This window comes from Marmota monax, unplaced genomic scaffold, assembly GCF_021218885.2.
Source record: "Marmota monax isolate L192 unplaced genomic scaffold, Marmota_monax_Labrador192_F-V1.1 WCK01_AAM20220418_F8-fsc00014, whole genome shotgun sequence".
In the NCBI taxonomy this organism is placed as follows: Eukaryota; Metazoa; Chordata; class Mammalia; order Rodentia; family Sciuridae; genus Marmota; species Marmota monax.
Genome location: NW_026695222.1, coordinates 38,911,662 through 38,931,193, shown reverse-complemented (window position 1 = coordinate 38,931,193; position 19,532 = coordinate 38,911,662). Strand labels below are relative to the sequence as shown.

General features: G+C 51.7%; 1 protein-coding gene across 3 annotated transcripts in view; it reads right to left on the bottom strand.

The window, feature by feature from the left end:
- Nucleotides 1-5,938: 5,938 nt before the first annotated feature.
- Myt1 (myelin transcription factor 1) overlaps nucleotides 5,939-19,532 on the bottom strand; it is a 36,230-nt gene continuing 22,636 nt past the window's right edge. For all 3 annotated transcript variants that reach the window (XM_058575311.1, XM_058575312.1, XM_058575310.1), the window contains 7 exons: nucleotides 18,192-18,254; nucleotides 17,694-17,777; nucleotides 14,168-14,389; nucleotides 11,404-11,495; nucleotides 10,762-10,865; nucleotides 8,018-8,161; nucleotides 5,939-7,697 (listed from right to left, as the gene is read on the bottom strand). In XM_058575311.1, coding sequence (XP_058431294.1) covers nucleotides 7,557-7,697; nucleotides 8,018-8,161; nucleotides 10,762-10,865; nucleotides 11,404-11,495; nucleotides 14,168-14,389; nucleotides 17,694-17,777; nucleotides 18,192-18,254 — 850 coding nt within the window. In that variant the 3' untranslated portion in view covers nucleotides 5,939-7,556. The remainder of the gene's footprint in view (nucleotides 7,698-8,017; nucleotides 8,162-10,761; nucleotides 10,866-11,403; nucleotides 11,496-14,167; nucleotides 14,390-17,693; nucleotides 17,778-18,191; nucleotides 18,255-19,532) is intronic.

Sequence of the window (19,532 nt, the reverse complement as noted above, 5' to 3'; positions counted from 1 at the left end):
CGCAAAAGAATGAAGTATGGGTAAATATGTAAGATTGCTTTCTTAGTGCACCTCAGTCCTGAGGACTCCACTTCTTTATTCACCTCTGTGTGCTGGTGGTTTTATGATGGGCAAGCGTTACTTCTGCAGCTACAATAATGCCAAAATGTTTGTTATCCTCTGAGAGTCATAGACTGCACCTGTTCTTAAGGAGGAGCTCCCAATCCAGACAAAAAGCAGCAGCTGCCATGCTCTTGTCTGCTTAGGACCTGATGGTCAAGGGAGGCCACGTCAGGACTGACTGCAGGAAGGGAGAATAAAAAGCCCCACAAATGATGTGCCAGCAGCTTTCCCCCAAAGTCCTCCTTACTCCCTTCTGCAGGGAAGTAGTGCCACCCAAGGACAGGTGTCCCTGGGCCAGCCACTCCGTAGCCTCAGCCTCTTCCCTGCCCCACTCTTCTGACATCTCCTCTTGGTGCTTTTTGCTTGAGGTCTCAAGTGTTCTTGTCCTCTGAAATACTTGCCCACAGACATCAAACAGTGCTGTTTTGCCAGTGCCTCAGAGTATGGGGGCAGTAGAATCCTAAGGAAGGGCTTAGAACTGGGCAAGGCTGAGGCCACAGGAATGACAAGATGCAGAATTTGCCACAAGGTGTCACCACGGCCTAGTTACTGTGTTGGGAGGAGGAGACAAATGAGGTCATTTTAAAAGGAAGAAAGTAGTTCTTCCCCCATTTTAATCCTTTTGTGGCCAGAGAATGAAATTAACAGTCTTCAGACAGGCGTCAAGGCTTCTCTGCTACACATGCCACAGTTACAACAAGCAGTGCTGATGGGAAAAATACCAGTGGACTCAGCATGTTCACATGCAGAATGGTTGGGAAGGAGCTCTTAATATTTTCTCATCTTGAACCACTTTAATAGAAAGCAATACACAGACCCTGGAAAGAGCTCTGCGAGGACCAATTTTTTTTTTTTTTTGAATGGGGGGATACTGGGGATTGAATTCAGGGACACTCAACAGCTAAGCCACATCCTCAGCTCTATTTTTTTGTATTTTATTTAGAGACAAGGTCTCACTGAGTTGCTTAGTGCCTCGCTTTTTGCTGAGGCTGGCTTTGAACTTGCAGGCCTCTTGTCTCAGCCTCCCAAATTGCTCGGATTACAGGCATGTGCCACCACACCTGGCTTACAAAGACCAATTTTAAGCCACATGTCTATCTCTGATGACCCTGTTGGTACACAGTCCTTACAAAGAAGTAGTATCAGGCTGGGTCATAGTTCAGTGGTAGAGTGCGTGCCTAGAGTGTGTGAGGCCTTGGGTTCCATCCCCAACACTGCAAAATAAAAAAGAAAGAAAAGAAAGCAATGGTGTCAGACCAGGCTCAAGGCTGTCCACAGGACTCTGTAGTGGAGATGCCTTGAGGAGGGGTGTGTCTTGAGAGGTAGGAACCAGGGCCTCAGTGGCACTGCTGCCCCAGTGGGGTCCCTCCCCCTCCCCCTGCACCAGCCCTTCTTCCACTGCCCACTCTGCACTGTCTCTTGTGAATTCTAAGAGGGAAGTTCAAGAGGAGGTAACCTTGGAGATGTAGAGCCATGCCAGAAACCACTGCCTACAGCTGGAGGTGGACCTGACCTCAGTGGGAGAGGACAGCCACAACAGACAGATCCACTCCCTGGGCTCCAGGCAGGTGGCACCAGACTTGTGTGTGCAGGAAGGCTGAGGGTGGCAGCTGTGGTCAGAGTGGACCTCAGATGAGAGCTGCTGATTAGCTGATGAGAGGTACAGAAAAGAGGAAACAGATCTGAGGGCATCCTCTGAGGGTCAGAGGTGGTGAGTGACCTGGGCCACTGGTCTTATGTGATTGGGAGAGGCACCCAGCTGCCAGCTCCAAGTTGACTCCTCCCAGGCAGCCCAGGGCCAGGAGCTGAGTGGAGAGACACATTATGGAGGCCCACTCCTTGTCCTGTCCACCCAGACATCCCCAGACTCAAGGCTGGCCCTGGACCACCCCTCCCCCTCCCTCGTCCATTCACTCTACACCATGTGTGTCCACTGCCAGGGCAGATCCGGCTCTGGATGCTGGGGCCCAGGATTAGTGTGATGAGACTCTGGTCTCAGGAATCTTGGGCTAACAAAAAGCCAGAAGCAAGTCAACAAAACCACCTGCTGCCCACTCTCCAGTATTTCACATCTCACAGAATGTCAGGTAGCAACCAAGCCCCACTCACCCCTCACTCCTCCACTCTGCCCTGGTCCCTGGTCAGCCCCACAGGTTCTGCAGCCTCCTCCTTCACATCAGCTTCCTTGCCCCTGCCTTGACACCAGGAGGGCTGGCCCTTGCTTCCCTCAGGTCCAGAGAATTCCCTGACAACCCTCGTGCCCATTTCCCCTCCCTGCTCTCTGGTAGCTCTTCTCACCAAATACAACATTCTCCAGATGAGCCAGAGAATCTGCCTCCACTTCAAGGCATCTTCCATGTCTCCAGCCAGCTCCACTTGCCCTGAGGAATATTCAGGGCAACCCAGCAGGCAGTGACATCAATTGCTCTTTCCTCCAGGCACCCGAATGGTGCCCAGATACTTACCGGTTCTCCTCAGGCAGGGGCAAGCCAGGCATGAGCTCTGGAGCTCTCCACTGCACCTGGGCTCTCCCGCTGGCATGGGGACTATGGCAGCTCCTTCTTCTCTGGCCCATCAGACATCCCCCCCATTAATGCCCATGGGGATGCAACTGGCCTAGAACTCTTCCTCCTGCAGAGACAGGCCCTGGGGGCATCATCATGCAGCACCTGGGGCCAGCAGGCAAATCCTGGTTGCATAGCCAACACTCTGTGTGACCTGGAGCAGCTTATTGGGTCTCTGGGCCTCCGTTTTCCTATCTGTATAATGGGAACAGTCATACTGCCTGCATCGTGTGTGGCTGAGGGGTAGAAGGAGGCTGTACATTTTTAAAAGGCTCAGAATCAGTCTGGCCTTGTTTCTATCCTGTACCTGATCAAAAGTGGAGCAGGTTAGGGCTTCTGTGTGTGGCAGGGGAGCTGGAGCAGCTATTACTGAGTCCCTCTAGGTTTGAGTCTCAGATTATCATCCTATGGTCAAGGGTCCCCAGCAGTGGTCCTGGGGATCATGGGTGGAACTGGTGAGCACCCTTAGTCTTCACAGCTCTGCAGGCAAGTCTCAGATGGGCTCCATGTGTTTTTAGTACTAGGCACCACCAGATTTGTCTTCTGCTATTTTGACAACCTCTACAGAGAGAGCTATGACAGAATTAAAGACAAGGAAAATACTTTGACAGGTTGTGAAAGAAACAGATAAAAGTATGCTTAATTTAGCAGAGAGTTCCCCTGAAGCAGAGATGAGGGGACAAGACACATCAATTACAGGACATGCCCCCAGCAACCTACTTCCTCCAACTAGCCCCTCCTGCTAATAATTCATTCAACTATAAACTTATCAGTTGACTAATAATCCACTAATGAGATTGGAGTCCTCATGATCCAACCACCTCCCTAAGCACCCCCTCAATCTGAACACTGCTGTACTGGGATACCAAGCTTTCAGCACATGAGCCTTTGGGGGACATTCTAAATACCATAACATCTCTTCTCTTACCTGATTTCTGCACCATACAGCCATCCCTGAGTGTTCCTCAGGGCCTGCCCCAACCCTCAGTCTGACCTTCTTTAACCCTCCCTGGGACTGATACCTGCTGTGCCGAGAACTCCACGCCATCCCCAAGCCTACCTTTCCCAACTCTGTGCTCCAGTGACCACAACAGCCACTGGGTATTCTCAGCATGGCCCCCCCTGGGCCAAGCAAGGCACCAACTCCATCAGCTCCCAGTCCTCACCCAGCTGAAGGCCATATGGCCACACAAGAGCTGCCAAGAAGGAGAGCACCTTTATCTGAAAGATGTTAAGGATTTGGGACCCCAAACCTAGACTCCAGTACCTCCCTAATCCTGGAGTTGGGAGAGCAGAGTTTAGAAAACCTAAAGTTCATATAGGGTCAAAGTGGCCTCCTTGAGTTTCTTTAAGGATCAAGGGTCCTATACTCAGTGTTCCTTGTACACTGCATTCCCTCTCCAGGAATTTCCTCTATTCCACATCAATAGCCACATCCAAAACATCATTTCCCTCAGAGATCTTCAGAGACCCCCCTCGGGGAAGGCTGTAGGAAACCCTGCATGCCTACTGCAGTCTATGGCACCCACCTGCTGAGGGGATCCCATCATGACCAACTTTGGGCCTGGCCAGCTACTGTGGGCAGACCTATATTCTTCCCAACAGGAGCCCTTGCTAGGGTCAGGCCAGGACCCAGTTTGTAACCCATCCATGACTGGTCAGTCCCCTCTTATGAACAGAGATATCCGCTGGGATGTGGCCCCTGCACTCTGTCCCCACTTCCAAAGCTCTCCATGGCCACTACCCATGCACCCACCTGAGGCAGTGATGCCAACCTCCAGGACCTCTTTCCCACCCATGTTGTGCACGGTCTCCAGGAATTCCACAGAGATCAGGGGCAGATGAGCCTGTTGTCAGACGCTGAGCTCACTGATGATGAGCTGGCCAACTGTTCTCACATCCATCAGAGGGTCTCAACCTTGCTGCTCTTTGGAATTGTCTGGAAGGCTTTACAACACGTTTTACGTCTGTGCTGAGTGTCGTTTGGAAGAGGCTCTGGTCTGAGGGGCATTTCCCCTGACCCGCAGTGTTGAAGAGCAAGGACCAAGGCAAGGCCTGCAGACCTTCAAAAGTGAAAGGAGTGGAGACCACATGCTGGGTGGGGAGGGGGCCGCCAGCCCCACTGGCTCTGCTCCTCGCCTCCACCAGGTACAACAAGGGGTCCCGAATACCCCCACCACTCCCTACCCTAGCAAGGGGCAGCATGGCCCCCACCTCTGGCCAACTCTGATTGGCTTTAGAATGACCACCTTAGACTGAAGCAGGACACTTCTGAATTGGCCTTGCCCACTCCTGGCCCATACCCAACATCTGCTGCACTGCCACGAAGTGATAGAACCCCAGCCACTGTCCCTGCCCCCAGAGGGACAGCAGCAAAGGGATACCCAGGAGGTCTTCCTTATGGCCGTGCAGGTTCTACATGTCCCATTAGTGTACTGGCACCTACTCTGGACCCTCTGGACACAGCAGTTGCCCTCCAGGTGTCTTGGTTCCTGTACAAATAAATGCAGCAAGAAAGCAGCCTGGAGTTTCTGAGAATTGTCAGTGAAGGAGGGTCCTTTGCGTAGAAGAGCTCTGGGCCTGCATCCAGGGCCAGATTCCCAGGAAATCAAAAGCACATTGACAGTCTGACATTTCAATCCAGGCTGAAAGTGACTAGAAGCCTCAAATCTAAATCTCATCAGGGGAGGCCAGAGCTCCACCTGACACAGTGTAACAATGAAGAGCTTCCACTACAAGGCCAAAAAGCCAAAGCACGTTAGCTTAAGGGGAAAAGTGTGAAGGAATCCGTTGCCTCATATAGCTGGCAAGGTGGCTCTCTTCAGTTATGGCTAGACGCAGGCACTCTGAGGAATTCATCAGAGAGCGTCTCTTCTTCTCCCACCTCATCTCCCAGCTCTGCCTTCTGCCAGAACATCTGAATTCACTCCTGCTTGTGGCTGCAAGGAAGGAATGGCAACACCAATTCCATAACCTCAGTCTAAAACCCCACAGGGACATGTTTCCCCCACACACACCCTAAGAGGAAACCCCTGGGAAGAACTCAGATTTGTATTTGCATGGTCACATAAGGAGGGACAAGGCACAGTGACTTAGACCTTCTGTGACCACACCTGGGAAAAGGCAGCTCTAGCAGACACTGGCTGAGCTGGTGGGGGCGGGGCCCAGGTTGCTTTGTCCAGGAGACCAGAGATGGAAGCACCCGCCCATCCTGACCACCCACAGCACCCCAGGAGGTAAAGCCAGGGCACCCCACAGACCATGGCACCACGCACAGTCAGACTTTTATTAGGAAATCACCCTCCAGGCGCACCATGGAGTACTGTGGGTCTAACATGTTTCCTGAGGAAGGAGGGTCACAGTACCAGAGCAGTCAGGGGCCCGGCAGCTGGCCCGAGAGTCCCAGCCACCATGGGGCCTGACTGCAACCAGTACTCCTCCACAGCAACATGACTCAGCCGTAAGAACTGCCACAAACGCAACACGAGACATACGCCAGGGCACACACGTCTGCGCTACTTAAATAATGATAAATACAGAATCCCACTTGCCGCCGTCGTGCCTGAACGAAGGGACCCAAAAGGAAAACGGAAACCAAAGCATGTCTCTCTCCACTGGGCCAAAAGGAGGAAATCCCCAAACTATCAAAATTCCTCAGTTACAAAATACTTCTTAAAAATTCCATATTAAAAGAATAAATAACAAAATATATAAAAAATAACTTGGTTGCATCAAAATTATGACTAGGAGTTGTATCCTGGTTTTCGTGGCCTATCTTATAGTCAAGTAGCCACTTTTGCTTTGATTTCGCTTATTCCACTCTTCGGGTGCCTTAGTGCAGGGTCTAGTTGAAAATATTACAAAATTAATAAATAAAATGTTAAATAAATAGCAAACATTAACATAAGAAGATGTGAATATAAATACTTACATCTGGACAAAATTAAATGATTTACAGAATAAGCTAACTACCTCCAACGTCTTCCAGGAGCTGCAGCTTCTCTACTTTAAATACTAATTCAGAATTGCCGTCACAAGGGACTTGGCTCTATTTACACAGTCGGAACATTGTGTTCTTAACACATTAAATTAAAATTCACCTTTTTTCACATCTTGAATGGATCTAAAAAGAAGTGAGACCTTGGTGGTCTCCCACTAGGAATTCACCCCTGACCTCACAGACACTGTCCCCACCTTGGCCACCTCACATAGAGATCAAGGCCAGCCAGCCATGACCAGATGATGTGGCAGTGATAAGCCAGGGGCCTGGGTGGAGGTGCAGAAGCCGGGGACTGCTTTCCAGGGGCCTCCCAGCTTGAACCCCATGAGCTGACTGGGCTGCTATGCTGTCTACTGTCTGGATTTTCATCTGGAAGGCCTACTCCTAACTTTACCTCTGGCACAGAGTTCTGCTCCACCCTTAACACAAAGCTGAACTAAATGAAAACAGAAAACACACTTGCCACAAGGGCCCTCACAGAGAACAGACACACAGCTCCAGCCATGTCCTCTGGGCTGAGACACTGGCCCACGGAGCCCACACTACCCTCCCAGTCTCTACAGACAAAGAATACTGTGGTTGCAAACTCCAAAACTTCCCTGAGAACCTTGTCCATGAGCTTCCACTGGAGTCTTTGAGCTGCTCTTCAGATTTCTTTCAGAAAACAAAAATAAATCACTTTGTAACTCTCCAGCTTCCCCAGGCACTTGCATGGGGAGGCCTCGGCCCCAGAGACAGGATTTCCAGGCACCCCTTTGGATGAACCCGCCCAAGGCTGCACCCAGGCTGCCAACGAGAAGTCACTGCGAGTTGGGGACCCCACTGCGAGGGGCAGGGTAAGGGAGGTAAACACAGGAGCCAGGGCGGGGTGCTCCTCCAAGCATCACGGCCTAGACCTGGATGCCCCTCACGGCCTGCTTGATGCTCTCCAGGAGGCCCTTGTTCTCAGGATTCTGGTAGCAGTCCTGATTGGAGTACATGTCGGTGAGGGTGCTCACATAGGCGTCAAAATTCTGTTCACATATTGGCTCCTAGAGAACAGAACTAGGTTAGCAAGTCCATCTACACAGTGGGCCCCATGTAGCAGCAACCAGTCCCAAATGACCAGAGGCAACGCTGGTGGCTACCCCATCCTAGAAAGCCCACCAGGGTTTCTGTTTGCAGCGACCCCAGTGACAAGACCCTCTGCCACAGACCCTCCTGCCCCAGATTCACAGGCTGCTCAGGAAAGTAAGAACTCTGCAGCTGACAACTGGTCCCGGTGGGCCCCAAGAGCAGGGCCCAGAAGCAGAGGGGTGAGGGGCCAGCCGCCCTCCCCTGAAGGCCCAGGCAGTGAAGCAGAGTTGCATACCAGGTGGGGAAGGCGAATGTTGGCGAGACTTTGGATGAGAGCCTGGCTCAGGCCGGACAGCTCCAGAAACAGGGCTTCATTCTGCTCCTCGATGAGCTTGTTCTCCTCCTCAATGCTCTTCAAGTTCTTCTCCATGGAGGAGATCTGAGGACGAGCCCAGGGGTGGGGGAGAAGTAGGCACCTGCTTCCCCATGGGGCCCCACCTCTAGGGAATCGCTGGCCCCTGCCCCTGGGCACAAGAGGCAGAGCCCTCCGTAAACAGCCTGTGCTCAGGGAGGTCAGGCATTGATGTGGGGCTGTGTGTGGCCAGGAGCTGTGTGTGGCCATGGCTCTGTGCTAAGGATGGGCAAGGGCACAGGACACAAGCACCCTGTGCTCATCTCAGCCACCCCAGCCAGGTGTCTCACTTCACCAAGCTCCCAGTCCTGTCTCTAAGTTGTGAATGCCTGCACCCACCCCATGGGTATCAGGATGCCTCTGGGCATTCCCCTCACCAAAAGACCAACCAACTGCCTCCACAGGTCTCCCAAGCAAGTCTTCTGCAGGTCAAGCACAGGGTGGCCCCCTTCCTTGCTTGCTATACCTCAGCCATGAGCCTGCACAGGGCCCCCAGGTCTCTGATATCAAGGGACAGCCCAAGCCTGTCTGGATATCTCCATGGAGCCCCAGAGCAGAGGCTTAGCTCACGTGAGGATCATCTTAAGCAGGGATAGGAAGGTCCCTGTGGGAGACTGCAGGTGGGACCCAGCGAGTCCTATCACCTGGTGACAAGTGTGGCTTTAAAGGACTCGGGAAGGGGGAAGGTGCCTTTCCTTTGCATTCTACCGTGAGCACAATCCACCAAATTCCTTCAAAGGGATGGCAAACACCTTCCAAAATAAGGCTAGTAAAATGTAACAACTTGTCTTTGAAACAAACAGGTTTGTTTTGTTTTTATATGGGGTCTCACTGTGTTGCCCAAGCTGGTCTCAAACTGGTAGACTCATGAGATCCTCCCACCTCAGCCTCCTGAGTAGCTGGGACAACAGGCAGGAACTACTATAGGTCTGGCTCTAAAAGGCAGGTTTTGCCCTCTAGAAAGAAGTATGGAGAGTCCTAGAAATACTGTGGATGGAACTACCACAAGACCCAGCTATCCCACTCCTTGGTGTTTTCCCAAAAGATCTAAAATTTGCATACTACAGCAATACAGCCACATCAATGTTTGTAATAGCACAATTCACAATAGCTAAATCATAGAATCAAGCCAGATGCATATCGACAGATGGATGGATTAAGGAATTGTGGAATATGTATACGGTGGAGTTCTACTTGCCATTAAAAAAAGGATGTGATCATAGCATTTTCCAGTAAAGGGATGGAAATGGAGAATAGCATGCTAAGTGAAATTAGCCCAACTCAGAAACTCAAAGGTAGAACATTTTCTCTCATATGTGGAAGCTAGAGCAAAATAAAGGGGAGGAAAGGATAGGATAACATAAAGAAGCAATCAATTACAAATTAACAGACAAGCAAAAGGAAATCTAGTAGAGGAAGGAGAATGGGAGAGAGGAGGGGGGCAGCAGGGAAAAAGAGGCAGAAATCAACTTTCATGAATGTTTGAGTTTCTCAAAATGAACCCAACTACTAAGTATAACTCTAAAAAGAAAAGAAAAGATGGGCTTGACAAATAATGAGAAATAAGAGTTACTGCCCCAAGGACACTGCCACTAGGGGACAGGAAAGGCCCAGCCAGGGGCCCTGTCACCCCATTGTCACTGCCTATGAACTGGAGGGCTCAGCATTGACAGGGGCAGGACACAGTGAAAACCCTTTCTGAGCTCCATGGCTGATGCTGTTTTCATTCGGGCTGCAGAGCCAGCAGAGAAATGAGCTGAACAACAAGACACCTGGGGCTGGGCCATGTCAGACAGGGGCTGCCTGCGAGAAGGGGCCTTGCCATCTTCCCATCTTCTCATTATTCCTTCTGCCTTGAAGGAGTTCCTCCTACATTCCCTGTAGGGGAATGGTCACCTTCTTGTCCCTTTGTACCCCCAGCTACTATGGGACACTCCTCCCATGCCACCAGCTCTGCTGTGACCCAATCAGCAGCCCAAGGGTGAGGTATGTTCTTGTTTTCAAAATAAGGCCTTCACTGCTTTCTTCCAAGTACAAGTGCTCACTAGGGGAAACCCTGTAAGCGATGCATGACTCAGCCAATAGCACTCAGCAACCGCTGGGCTCAGAGGCATGTGTGCTCTGCTCAGGCAAAGCCCTCCTCAGAGCAGTGAATCCTTGAACAACAACCCAACAGAGCAGGACCCACTCTGAACCCCATCCCACTGAGAAAGAAACAGGAACAAAAAGGTGGAGGTGTAGAGGCCAGTCTATCAACGGGTGGCTGTGCTAGGGAGTCTGGCTTCAGTTCAGGCCAAGCACCATGCTCAAGGGCTGCCAGTACTAATGAGACCAGAAACTCCAACAGGGCAAATATTCCTCATAATGTACTAATGCTGAAGGACCACTCACACCCTGAGACTGATCCGGTAGGATGACTAGCACCAATGGGACCCAAGGCCCCAGGAGTGAAACAGTACCAGCACTGCCAGGTAGTGGGTGGGCAGCCAGCCAGCCCACACTAAGTGTCTCTGCATGCCAGGCACCGGGCTCTCAACCAGCTCAGCTCAGACAGCATTGATGGACACTATGTCATCTCCAGGATGAACTGTGGAAGGGCAGAGACAGGCAGGAGCAACAGCACCCACCTGGGACTGTAGCTGTACCATGGCAGCTTCCATCTCCGAGTTGGACTCGTTCAGGTCTCGGATCTCCTGGTTCAGCTGCTTGATCTCCTCGTCATTCTCCAGCACTATCCCAAAAAGAAACCTCAAATGTAGCCTGACCTCAGGCCCAGACGACAAGTAGGGTGCAAGGGGCCTGCTTTCTTGGTGGAGCAGAGGTCCCCACTTGGCCCTTAAGCTCATCTCTCTTGGGCTGGGATCCCACATTTCCCTCTTGGAAACCTGTCTTGGCAATGAGATGACAGTTGTTTTGCCTACTGGCCTGGGCCCTGGTGGGAAGGCCTGAGTCTATTTGCAGGTTCTAACCACTGAGACAAAAGGGGAGGTGTATTCAGAAATGAGTCTCTTTCCACATCCACAACCCCATGGACATAGCTTCTGGTGCTGAAGAGGGCTCTCTGATGCCAGTGATCACCAAAGCCCCAGGTCAGAGCAGGCATGACCACTCAAATGAAGGCCAAGGGAATCCAGACATGGGCATTGAGAACTTGAGAAGCATTGGCAGGCGTGGCAGCTCAGGACAGGGCTGTGTCTACCATGACTCATTCCTGGAGAGGTTGGCCTCCCTACTCCCTCCCCAGGGATAGCTCCAAAGGGCATCCTTACCATCACTGGTCTTGAATTTGGGGCTGAGAACCTCGTCCCCTGAGAGTTTTCCCTTCTTTCCAGCAAAGGTTGCTCTGGGACAGCCAGACAAACTAGAAGCAGATGTCATTCATTACTGACCATCCCAGGGTCACACACCAAGAAATAGACCAGCCCCGGGACACAATTCTTGAGTCAATCCAGAGTCATACATACACTGTGAATGGTCTAAGACAAGCTCCATCTCACTCAGATGACCCTGAGGTCCTCTCTTTGGCAGAACTGCCCCGCATCAGCTTCCTGCCCTCCTGGGGAGTAAGAGGTAACAGTCCAGGCAAGGCGGGGGCCAGGATGTACCTTCTCTGAGTACAGCCTATCTGGCACAGTAACAGCTGACCCCATGAGTAGTGTGACTCGGGGCATAACTGCTCCCAGGCACTGCTTCCTCTGGGGCCTGAGGGCCTCAAGACCTACTTGCTGGCACCTTTCAGGTCTGACTTCCCAGAGGAACCCTTGCAGCTGACTCTACCCAAAACAGCCTCCAAGGTGTGGTTCCATGACACTGACGACTTCTTGGACAGAGATGTTCACACAGAGATACATAAGAATGGTGGGTCATCAGGCCTGATTTCAGGTTCACGCAGTGACCCATCTACAACAGGGACGTAGGCTGTTTGTGTTGGAAAACAGATCCTTTACTTATGCCTGCAAATGCCCAGTGAGCAGTGCAAAGCAGGATGGAGCTTGGCAGCTGTCTTAATTTTTCATCTATCTCCTTTATTACCTTAAACTTTGGTCTGGATTCCTGCTCAGTTCTACACCTAGCATGTTAATCTGAGTGCTCGTCGAAAAACTGGTAACTTAAGGTTGATTAGCCCTAATTTATTTAACCCATTACTCTCATCCCCCTTCAAGACTGAGGACCCCAAGATAATAAGAATAACTAAGGTATCTAAAATAGATTGTCAATGACCAGCTTTTTTTTTTTTTTTGGTACAAAGGATTGAACTCAGGGGCACTTTAACCACTGAGCCACATCCCCAGGCCTTTGCCCTTTTTATACTTTATTTAGAGATGGGGTCTCACTAAGTTGCTTAGGGCCTCACTAGGTTGCTAAGGCTGGCTTTGAACTTGTGATCCTCCTGCCTCAGCCTCCAGAGCCCCTGAGATTACAGGCCTGTGCCATGTTGTTTGGCTCAGCTTTTTTTTTTTTTTTTTTTAACATTCTGCTTTTTACCAAGCAGAAGTTTGCAGTCAGATTGCCCTATGATGCGACTGCCCCCCCTAAGCAGGGTCAGTCATCTCACAATAGGAGTCAAATTGCCCCTCAAGAATGAGGCTTCCCCAGAGCTGAAGCTGTCCAGAACCAGATCACAGCTTGATGGAGACTGCTTAATCATTCACATCTTTAACTCCTGGCCCAGTTCTTCCTGTTCACCCTGAAGTTCATGTCAGTGTCCCTGAAGGCAGGTCTCATTCTTTGCAACACGACTACACTGACTCGACTCGTTTCCTACTTCTCACCATGACTTTTGTTTGTTTTCTTCCAGATGAGTAGCTAGACCTACTCTGTTAGGACTCCAGAGTTGGCTCTCTGGCCTAGGAGTCCAATAACCATCCACATCAAGAGTGAAGGCTGAGGAAGTGCTCAGGAACCCCTCTGTACACCAGCCCAGCAGCCTCTTCTGGGGCCTTCTTGGACTCTCCCTTGTGGCCTGTGGCCCGAGTGAGACCTGATCTCTGCTCTGCCCCTAACCAGGTCACCTCACTCACAGAGGCAGTCTGCAGAGATCCTAGCTTAGGACTTTCTGTCTCTTCTTCACCCGACTCCGACCTGGTCCAACAGACGGGTCCTCCCCAGCTCCAGCCATGCCAAGGGTGTGTCCTTTAGTCAGCTGGAGTGAGTTCCTGGACCCCTCTCAGAGACCTCTTTCCCACCTTCTCTGATGTTTTCCCCAGAGCCCTGACTACCACGCTTCATCCGAGGTAACTTACTCCTCTGTCTACTCCGTCTGTTTCCCCACTCACCCTGCCCAAAACTCTGAAAGGGAAAGAGCTGGCTGTCCTTCAGCCTCTGCTCTATCACCAGGCCTTGGAGCAAGACGGGCTCTTAGTAAATGCTTTTGTTGGATGAATACATTAATCAACCTTGCAGAAGGAGGAAGGAAGGAAGGAGAGAAGGAAGGGAAGTGGAGGGGAGAAGAAGGAAGTGGAAGGGCAGGGAAAGGGACTTGTAACAGGACTAGTCACTGACCCTACGCTCCCCAACCACCACTGTGACACCAGCACAAACAGGAAGGAAAGACGATGGAGCAAGGCCCCGTCCCTCAGGTAGGTGAGAACAAGAGCACTACCCAGGCCCACGGCCAGGCAAGAAGGGGTCTAGTCACCCGATCCCGGAAAAGCAGCGTCTCTGCCCAAAGTTCAGATAAGGGGCCCCAGTGAAAGGGGCAGGATAGAAGACATTTTTTCTTGAAAGTTGACAGCCTAAAAGAAAATTTTCTCAGACATGGACTGTCTAAGTGTGACTCCAGCCTAGAGAGCCTCCCTCGGGGCCTGGAGAGCAGCCACCAGAGCAGACACAAGTGGAAAGCAACATAAACGCCATCGGCACCAACAGAGCCCTTGTGGGTTTCCCCTGGGCAGCTGCCCATATGGCCTCGCTTCTTCCTCAGGGAGCTACTGGCCACACTGAGCCTTTCTCCCTCCCCCCAGGAGCCTTGTCCCGGCCCAACACCAGAGTTCCTGATTGCTGACATAGAGGCAGAGTGTGTGGGACAGTTACCTCCGGTGGGTGAGGAAGCTCCCGTTGGCATGGCCAGAGCCATCACAGCCTGGGGTGGGGCAAGTTGGCCCCTCGTTCTTCAGCGCCTTCCAGGAGAAGGACGAGCCGTTGAGGGAGCCCTCTTTCTGCCTCCGGGCGGCCAGAGGGCAGCCAGATGCACTTCTGTGAGAGGCATATTTGCCACTGATGTGGCCAAGCCCCACACAGCCTGGAACCGGGCACCTGGACATAAAAAGGCTGAGGTGACCACAGAGGCACTGGTGTCGGGGGAACTTGGAGACCCACCAGCTCCTAAGTGAGGCAGGAGGACAGCAGAGTCCTGGAGCCTAGAGAAGAGCCTGGCCTTCCAGGTAAGAATCGAAGGCCACATGGCCTGCCTTCCCTCTCTCTCTCGGCCTCAGAGCCCCTGCTTGGCTGCAAATCAGGAGGACAGCCAGGGGTAGCAGGGGCCTGCCATCACTGAGGCCAGGCATGGCATCCATGGTTGTCCCGGAAACACAAGCTCAGATATCCCATAATCGTCTTGCCTGTGGCTGCCCAAGAGTGGCTTTTCCTTTGCTCCAGATGTTCAAGGAGAGGAGCAGAACCCTTTACGTAAATTACATAAGTACAGAATGAAAAATGCCCCAGGCACAACATGTGGGACCCTGTCTGAGTGTCTGTCCTCACACCTCAGGGAGGGATGTGGACCAGGGAGATTTAGGGGCCCAGTCACCCAGAAACCAACACCCGACCCAGACCAGATTCTCAACCTGACAGTTCTCTGTTTTCTCCCACCAACAAAGTTCATCCTGATGGTCTGTCACACACTCACAGTGTGTGAGAATGCCTGAAAAGGGGTACAGGACCCAAGAGGCATCACTGCCCTGTTTTATAGTGGTCTTGGGGCACAGAGAAGTCAGGAGGCAGGACACCCTCAGGAGGACAGAGGGCTATCAGCAGAGGCTCCTGTTGTGGGAGCGGGGAGGGCACTGCACAGGGCAACATTGCCCAGTAGGAGCTCACTGCCTCCCAGTGCTAGTAGGGAGGGCAGTTCCAGGGCCTTGTCCCACACTTGTGGCCTCATCTCAAAGGCCACCCATGCAGACAACTTCCCAGCCATCTTTTCTAGGGTTCTTCTTCCTCTTCTGTCCACATTGCCCATCTCTTGCCTCTCCTCCCCTTCTCACTCATCTGGCCGCCCAGCGTAAGACAATGTAGGATGTCCACTGGGCCGGTGAAAGGACATCTCAGCTTCTAGTCTAGAGCAGGGACTCCGCCCAGGGCTCCCAGGAGGGCTTTGGTGGGGGTTCACATTTAATGTTCAGCCCCTCGAACCTGGATGCCTCCCAGCCATAGGGCCTGAGGATGCCTGGCCTGGCATGGCCAAGACTGAGGTTGAGGGCTTGGGCCAAGAGGAGGCAACTGACAAGTACCTAGCCTCACAAGATCCAGGGACCAAATGAAGGTGTGTTTCAGTTGCTCCATGCAGTTCAGTCTGGATTCTTTCTAACCACTTTGTTGCAAAACTCTAACTCTCCCTAGAATGGCATTCATGAGGGTTATTTCAGGCATGATTTCTTTCTCTTAAAACCTGGTATCAAATCTTCAGAGACGTCACGTGACTTTGTGTAGAGAAATACGTGGGGCACTGAGCCAGAGGGTTTCCATGCTTCTCAGGTGAGTTGGTTTCTTGGAGTAGATGGTGGGACCCAGAAACTGCATGTGGTTTGACATGAGAAATGGAGCCAAGACAGCAGGGACCAGAGGAACATTTCACAAGTCAGATGCAGTGTGGCTGGTGGCACAGACCTCCTCCAGGTGGGCAGAGAGAGCAGGTCCTGACCCCCACACCGGAACAGCTGTCAACTTCTTGACCAGTTATAAAGTGGTGGCAACCGGGGTTCACCACAAAGTGCTGACAAGACTTATCTTCCAACAGGCAAACATAAATTGGAGCTCTTCCTCCACAGCCTTGCAAAACCACGGCTCATGCCTGCTAACAAAATCCCTTCTCTCAGCAGGACATGGTGCATCCATTAAAGTTTCTGCTTTGGTCTGCATTTACTAAAAGGTGGTGGTTAATTATAAATATGGTTAAGGTTTATGGCTGAGGGGAGGCCCTATGAAATGGACGTGCTGTGGAACCATTAGGAACTCTGTCCATCCTGCAAATGCTGGACAGTTTCTAAAGGTCACAAGCTCCACTTGTCTGCAGAACTCTTGCTTTTTAAAAAACAAAGTTGATAGCACATTAGAAGGAGGAAGATCATTTTTTCCAGTTAATTTGAAAAATGCTGATCTTGATTTTAATCATTTGAAAATGCAGCACAATTCATTTGTGATACCCCTGCCAGCAGGGTCTTTGCTGAATATATAAAAGCAATGTGTTTGTAGGGTCACGGGCAGCTCTTGGACTCTCAGGAGGAAAAGTACTTTTCTCCACCCAAGCATTTATCATGCCAGACTTATGATACTAACAACCACGCATTTTACACTGTCAATATGGCTGTTTACTGTAATAATTGAGTAACTACATCTTACTAGACCAAGCAGCTGGTGGGGGCATCCCCTTCTGAAGGATGTGACACTGCTTTAGGCCCCTTCTCTGTGGCGAAGTAAATGTTCAGGAATAGCTGGGGCAAGCTCTGAAGAGGAGCACTGGAACCTCGGGTCCAGGTGCCCCTCTGTGAGATGCCTGGTTGTGTGTGGCCCAGCAAGTGACACAACCTGGGCAGGCTTGCTTCCTGTGAGCCCTCAGGACCTGCCCCAACCAACCAACCCCAAGACTCGTATCAACCAGGTAGCCAGAGCCATTCCACTGTTATCCTGGAGGGGACCCATTGCCCACTTTGGCAGGTTGGCCAGTGAGTCCCCCTGTTGGAGCCTGCAGCACAGCATGGCCTCCGCCTGCAAGTAGACAGTGCAGGGGACTAGTTCCCTACAGAGAGAACAAGCCTGCAATGATGCCAGACCCCCCAAAAACAGGTGAGCCCCGCTCTGCCCAGTGAGCAGGCAGCCTTTCTACCTCAGGGACCTGGGTCATCTAAGGTTAAGGATGTCTTCTTTCCTCCCCACAGTAGGGTCTGATTCCTACTTTCAACACTCCCAGACTTTCCCACTCCTGGCTTTGCACAGGTGAGCAGGTTGGTGAACACACAGGATTCAAAGACTTGATGGCCCCCTAACCATCCTCCTCTCCTGAATCAGCACCTGACTTTTCCTGCCAGAGAAAAGCTGTGCAGATTGCAAGGCCCATGGGCACCTGTGGCCAGCCTGAGGCGACAGGACACTCAGCCTGCCCCATTAAACACCTCCAACCTGAGCTGAGCCCAGAGAGGGACTGTCACACGTGCCCTCACTACAATACCCAGGCATTGACGCACTGGGTTTGAGCACTTCATAAAAAGAAGATTGCCATTGATCAGTTTGAATGCCAGTTACAATGAAAGGGAAATCTAGAATGAGTTTGGTTTTTTAAAATTATAATACATAGGAAAATCTCCATTCTGCGCAGCAATGAAGAAGCCAGGATGACCAAACATACTTCATCAGCTCAGGGTCCTCCTTGTCATCCTTGGTGGGTGCCACCTTAAGTCCACTCTTCTTGGCACGTGGGCAGCCTGACAAGCTGGTTTTAAAAGAGAGAAATGCCACCTCAGTCCCAGAACAGCAGCTCCCTTGCCATCCATCCCATCCCATCCCCTCGAGCTCTGGGACCCCTGCAGGGCAGAAAGAAGCCAGGGCAGATCAATCAGTCAATCAGTCATTTGGAGCACAGTCCACGGACACAGACCCTTTGCATAGGGCAATAGAGTCAGGAATTCCGGGAAGCATCTTCACGAGCCTCTAGCCTTGACCCTTTGTCTTTATCTCACACTGCAAGGGGCCACTTGACCAGGTTCCAGATGTACCAATAATTCAGATAGATGGAAAAGAGCTCTGATCAGTAGCGACATTAAGAGTGCCTTGTTCTAAACTTTAGAAATTTGTCTAGGACAGAGGCCCCACACATACCCCACCCTGCTGCCGGTCCCTAACTTACCTCCGATGTGAAGCGTAGTTCCCTGTGATATGGCCAGAGCCGTCACAGCCCGGTGTGGGGCACCTGAAGGGGAAAGTGAGATGAGCATGGAGCCTGAGATGGTGTTCACCTCTCTAGGCCTGGCCCTTGAGGAAGCAGATCGTCTTCCCAGCCCAGGGCCCCCGAGGAGCTGCCCTCCTTTAACAGCCACACACCCAGCCTGCTTCTGCCAACAATGGGCATCAACAGAGTCATCTCGAGGCCTTAGCATTTTTCCCATTTGCCCAGGAGCAGGGGTGGGGGTGATCTGGAAGGCTGAGGAGAGAAGCCCAAGGGGCCCAGCTGTACACTAGGCACCAAGGTGAGGTGTGGGGGCCACTGTATCCAAAAGCAAAGATGGACTCCATCTTGGCCATTTATCTGGCTCTAATCTAGACTAGAAGCATCCAGAGTGCACCTGAGCCCTAACTTTAAACACAAGGGCTCAAAGGGCACACCTTGCTCCTGAGACAGCTCTGTCCTCCCAGCTGCGCTGTGGCCTTGCTCTCAGGGAGAATGCACTGGGGCTGAGGGAAACCAATGGGTGCTCACTGAGCACCTGCCATGTGGCTGCTGCAGGACTGATCCCGGTGCAGTGTGTGCAGAACTCACGTAACCAGTGACTTTGTGTTGGTTACTACCACAGGGTAAGAAGGGAAGACACAAAACACAGAAGTCCAACTTTATACACCCCAAAATGTTTGATGAACACATCATATAAGATGGTAAAATAACACCCTAGTATTATAAGCGTGGATGTTCTTATTTTCTCCCAAATGACAACCAAAATAAAATGTTAGCCCGGGCAGGTGTTAGGATGGGGAGGAGGGCTGACTCAGCAGGTGGGCCTATCTCCCCTTTGGATCCGCTCTGCACTTCACCCCCTTGTGAGGGTGCTGGCCTGCAGGCCAGGTGAGTGCTATTTCTGGCACTCTGCACCAGAGAAGCATCTGGCAGACCTCAGGTGTACACTAATGGTGGTGGTCACTTGGTGGCCAGGGTGGCAGACCCAGGCTTATAGGCAGAGATGAGTGGCACCAGTGGTGAGGTGTAGACACACCCATTGGTCCTGGTGAGTCTCAACTGGGCCCATGACTCCCACAGGGAAGCAGGTACTTGACCCATGGCAGGGCTATCCTGCACTTCTTGCTGAGGCCTGATACAATGGCTTTTCCCAAGAGTTGTGTCCAGGAGAAGACAGTGTTCACAGCATCAGAAGGGCAGTTGTCCTAAGTATGCTCCTATGAGCTGTACAGGGTCAGTCACAGGAACTGGAGCCCCCACCACCCCTCCCACCACTTGCCTCCAGTTGCCTTGTCTGGG